The following is a 5,495-nucleotide window of genomic DNA, read 5'->3' on the forward strand; positions in this document are numbered from 1 at the left end:
TGCTAGTGAGGTAATGCAAGCAACGAAAACAACTGCGCGCGTCAAATGATGGGAACAGTTTTTTCTGGTCTCGCTGACCTAGTGAGCTAATGCAAGCAAATAAAACATTTATACGCGTCATGAAGTGATGGGAACAGCCCATTCTAGTGTTACTGACCTAGGCTTATTGAAGCAACGGAAACAACCACATTGTTACACCAGTGTTAGTTAACAACAAAACGACACCTATATAAATCACTGGAAAAGAAAGTCGAAAGATACCAAAGGGACATTCAAATTCATTAATCGAAAATAAACTAACATTGCTATATGCATGACAAGAATCGAAAACAATAACCAAAGGGCAAACAACAATAAACATAACACAATATATCGAAAGCAAAAACTGAGCAACATGAACACCGCCAAACTAAAAAGGTAGGTGGTGTCAGGTACTTCGGAAGGGTAAGCATATCCTGCTTTACATGTGGCACATATCGTGTTTCTCATGTAAGTACAACCAGGTGCTTCAGGAATTCATTAGGTCACTTTCGAAGAAAAGTGAACCTGATTGTGATTACGACTGACTTTTAAAAAAAGGTTTGAATTGTATGATCAATACATCATATGTGACATACAAAATGTATCATATTCATCGATAACATGACATGTCATATTCAATTACATGTAATTACTGGATTGCATGTAATACCAAGTATATAAATGTAAATGTACATTAATGCAAATATGTTTTCGGCACACATCAAAATAATAACAAAATCAACAATATGAAGGTAACATTATATTTATTTGTTCACAGCGTTATGAAATACAAATCTTATTGTCACAATGTTTGTTTATTAATTGTAAGATGGTGCATATGTAACGTTGAAATGTATTGTGATAGAAAACTTTTTTGTTCAATACAGGCGGACTTTACAAATGCTTTGTCCTTATTAATTGCGGTGTTCATGGCAATGACTGCTTGTAACCAAAAGCCAAACAATTGACAGAGAAGTTTGCCATTCCCATGTCTGTTGTTTTGAGTTCATTTTTTTCCTTATGTTGCTGCCTCTGTCTCGCCATCTGATGTCTGTTTTTGGAAACTGTAAACATTTAGATAGTTTTTTGCCTTGAATTCTATGGAATATGGAATTTTAGTATTTATCGGAAACATTTTTGGCGAATATATTTGCGATGACAACCATCCTGTATAATAGTTGACGTTACGGTCGTAAATCTCTCTCACTAATTCAGTTGCTTTATTAATTATTGACATTTTCACAAACAAATATACAATGTAATAAATATTTTCCTTTGTAAGGATTTCATTTAACGGAAAATCAGCGATCACTTTTTTATAATAATACTATTTTTACAGTTAACGAATTTAGGCACTTTAAAAGAAAAAATCCATTTTAATCGTAGAATTCATTTCCAAACAAGGACCAAAGCTCGTGATTATCAACGCAGTAGCGAACACTGACGAAATTGTTTTAGTTAAGTGATGACGAAACATATGAATTGACAACTGATATTTTTTTTACTTTGAAATACAGTATTTTTAAGAAAAGCTACAGGTAATATTATTCTTAATTCCAGTGTTTCACATACGTGATGTTTCTTGTGTTGTTTCCTTTGTTCTGGTCTCCTGCTCAATCAAAGGATTGTTGCAGTAACAACAAATTGATGAGGAGTATAAAATACCAGTTTAATCTCATGAATCCTGATGAATGCGGAAGTGAAACAAGCGGTAAGATATTTTTATTTATCAATACATTGTAACAAGCGGGTTAATGCATGTCAAGACAAACCTCATATGGTATATTAAACTGTTATAAACTAGCAAACTGATATGCTATAACAATTTGCAGATACCGGGTAGTCCAGTAAACTCTAAGTATTTACTTTGTTCTTTAAATATAGAATTGCGCTGTGCAACACAAAGTCAAATGGTAACATTTAAAAACAGGATCAAAAGTAAAAAATAATTAAAGAATGGTCATTAAGATTAACTTAACCAAATAGTACACGTCATGCATGCGGAGAAATGTTGTTCCAAGAATAGAACTGATGTGTATTTCCTGTATGAAATGCCAATATCATGAGTAATCTAATTCCTTGAGCACAGAACTTTACAATACCATTCATTTAATTCATCAACATTTTGATATGAATTTACTTGTTTAATGTTTCACTGTTTATCTTTCAATAGATCGTGTGAAGTCAGCTTTCTCAGCCAAGTTACACAAACATCTGTCAAAGGGAACACAGCATACAAAAATTATATTTGGTACCGTTATAACAAACACTGGAGATGCATATGATAAAACAACCGGCGTGTTCACCAGCCCACGTGATGGTACATTTTACTTTTCCTGGACAATGTATACAAACGCTGGTGGAAGCTGTCCTACTGAACTTGTGCACAATGGTAATCCTGTTGGGTTAGCAAATCATACTTGGAATGAAGGTAGTAAATGGAACCATTCATCAACACAGTCGGGTGTCCTTTCTTTGAAGAAACATGACAAAATTTGGATAAGAATGGAACGAACTGGTGGAGGAAACTGCTATGCCGGGGAATGGACTTCATTCAATGGATTCGAAATTTAAATTTAAATCAATAAATCCATTTCAATATGAATTATTGTTATAATCAAAAGTTTTGGGGTAATTATTTTTAAATTGTTTATGTTTATTGTTAAATGTATGCAAAGCCCGGGACTAGTTTACTTATAACAAAGGCAAAACGAAAAGAGGAAGCAGATAACAAAATCGTACATGTAAGTTAATTAAAAACAAACAACAACATGGGCAAGAGGCGAAATATACCGAAGATCCGTCCAAATTCAGTGACACGTGATCCGTACATTATATATTTAGCATGCGGTTATACAAGATAATTTGCTAATTCTCAATCTTTTGAATACCCCCTTTGTGAAGTCTTCATCATACCAATAAAGTAATAATTGAGGGTTTTTTTGCTGTTTTTGATATTTGTTGTTATCTTGTATTGTTTTGCATTGTTTGTTCGATTGTCGTACCGTCACACCAATGTCCCAGGTACGTTGAGGGTTGGTATCTTCCATGATGTTTTATCCTGCAAGATTCAACATGTGCCTATCCCAAGTCAAGAGCCTGCATTTCATTGGTTGACGTTGGTACATGTTTGTTATATTTGTTTTTCGTAATTGTTTCGTTACAAATTTATTTAAAAAATATTTAATTACTTTGAGACATGTATTATTGTTAACGTTTCGAGATTCTTTTCTGCGAACCCGTCTTCAACTGAATGTGTGATTTCAATATTACTACGCACAGGCCTCAAAGGATTTTGGTTCGAAAATAATTGCATTAAATGTGTTTTTCTGTCTTTCAAAGCAAAAACAATATCCAACATTAATTAAAGGACAAACTGTAGTAATCAACGTGGTCACCATCTAAACTCTTAACTTAATTTGAAAAAAATGATTGATTAATATGGATACATGTAAAATCGATTTTGGATAAAAAAAAAAAAACAAACAAAAAAAAACGTGCAGCAAATCCCCCCAAACTATTATATTTAAGTTTTTTTATTCTACATTTATCAAAGACGTATAGTGTTGTGTCATCGTGTTTTCACACTATAGACGTATTAATATTTGTCAAACAAAGCGTTGCATGTTATGAAAGATTTGCAAAGTTTGGCAGACAAAAAATATGGATTACTGGTCAATAAGCTGAATCTGTTCCTCTCGATTGGACCTTTGTCTATTGTCATTCTATCGACAAGACGTCGGTATAACATTTTAAATCAGTTAGCAAATAAAACTCATTTAGCAACTTAATTTCACAATCAAACCGTTAGATGAATTCTTTTCAGTTATCATATTTTTTACTTCGTGTCATCCTTATTATTTTGAAATATGAAATGCAATTATCAATGCGGTTATCTTATCAATCTTTACAGTAAACAATCATAAAAAGTTATTGTAAAATAAAACCTGGTTATACAAAATAGAATCTTTTAATTCTTAACAAAGATCTGTAACTCTGTTACAAATAAAACAATTTCTGTAAAACATCTATGATTGTGGCATGCAGCGAAAGTTTAACCTTTCGTACAATCGCATAGCACAATGCATGGTTTATTTTTTGGAAAGATATGTTACAAATCGTGAAGTTACCACCAACATGTAGCTGTAACTGTCTGTAAGCTGGTTCTCAAATGACTCCTACTTTTTGTTTACAGAAGCGATGTGTTAAAAGTTTATACAATAATAATTACATTAGATGTACGTTTCATTAAAATACGTTATTCTGATTGGCTAACTGTAAACCACGTGTAATTCCTTAAGCAATTGCATTTCACAATACAACTTATCATTCATGGTAACACGAGGTCCCACAATAAAGTACACAGGTGAATTATATTTTTAAAAATGATAAAATTCGTGTTTTCATAATCCTAGCTAAAAAATATGTAATTATAAGTATTGAATGCTTCTTTTTGTAACTTCATGGGGTTGTAAAAGCGTTGCCCGTGAGCACATTTTTAGCTAACAAAATGTACTTTGGTCAACGCTTTTACACCCCATGAAGTTACAAAAAGAAGCGTTCAATTCTTAAATACTATCACCACTGACGGGACTAATAGATATATAAGATAAAACTCAAAATGTGTTATAAATTGATAAAAATAAACTCATAAACGGGATAACAGGAATCATACAAAATAAAAATCAGGATAATTATATAGGACAACAAAAATCACATCTTAAGAGTTAAAAATTGATGAACATTAATACAAGTCATTTACATTTTCATATGTTCCTATTACCAAAGTTTAATGTTTAGGCAGAATTAAGATGTGATTAAAAATACACTCATCTTAGATATCAGGACTAAATTTTGCATATACGCCAGACGCGCGTTTCGTCTTCAAGAGACTCATCAGTGACGCTAACAGAATGAAAACAAACGCAAAAATTATTAGCAACCAAAAACACGAACAAGTGCAAAATTGAAAAACAACAAAACCGAAAAAATGCAAAAGTGACAAGAAACGTAAAACACGAACAAGTGCAAAGTGACAAGAAACGTAAAACACGAACAAGTGCAAAAGAGAAAGAGTAGAAAAACAACACCAAATATTTGGACGTAAAAATAGACTTCAACAATAAAAATGTTTGAACAAAATGTTGATTTGCTGACGCTTCCCCACTAAATCTTTATATCTTGCATTGTGAAGTTGTAATTATCTATGGAGATAACCAAAAAAAATGAAATCCCTCACGATCCGTCTGTCTACCTCTTTTTGCACAAACACATGATGACTTATTGCACCCTGTTATTTATAAAATGCAGCGGCACTTAACTGTTAGTTAATATCAGACTATAGATATACAATGTTTGTGTATCTGTACTTGATAACTTCTGATAGCTAGCTTAGTCCGGTTTTAATCATAGTTGGCGGCCACTAGTCGATGACAATACACGAATATTTCATTTTCCGTACAAACCTTTATCTT

At 32.5% G+C, this 5,495-nt stretch overlaps 1 protein-coding gene across 1 annotated transcript; it reads left to right on the forward strand.

Annotated features, from left to right (window-relative positions):
• Window positions 1–736: 736 nt before the first annotated feature.
• Window positions 737–2,626, forward strand: LOC139482753 (complement C1q tumor necrosis factor-related protein 3-like). Its single transcript, XM_071266822.1, has 3 exons — window positions 737–773; window positions 1,582–1,732; window positions 2,195–2,626. The coding sequence occupies exons 1-3, from the start codon at window positions 768–770 to the stop codon at window positions 2,593–2,595; spliced, it is 558 nt and encodes a 185-aa protein (XP_071122923.1). The 5' UTR covers window positions 737–767; the 3' UTR covers window positions 2,596–2,626.
• Window positions 2,627–5,495: the final 2,869 nt, after the last annotated feature.

The sequence above is a fragment of the Mytilus edulis genome, chromosome 7 (assembly GCF_963676685.1).
Source record: "Mytilus edulis chromosome 7, xbMytEdul2.2, whole genome shotgun sequence".
Taxonomy (NCBI): domain Eukaryota; kingdom Metazoa; phylum Mollusca; class Bivalvia; order Mytilida; family Mytilidae; genus Mytilus; species Mytilus edulis.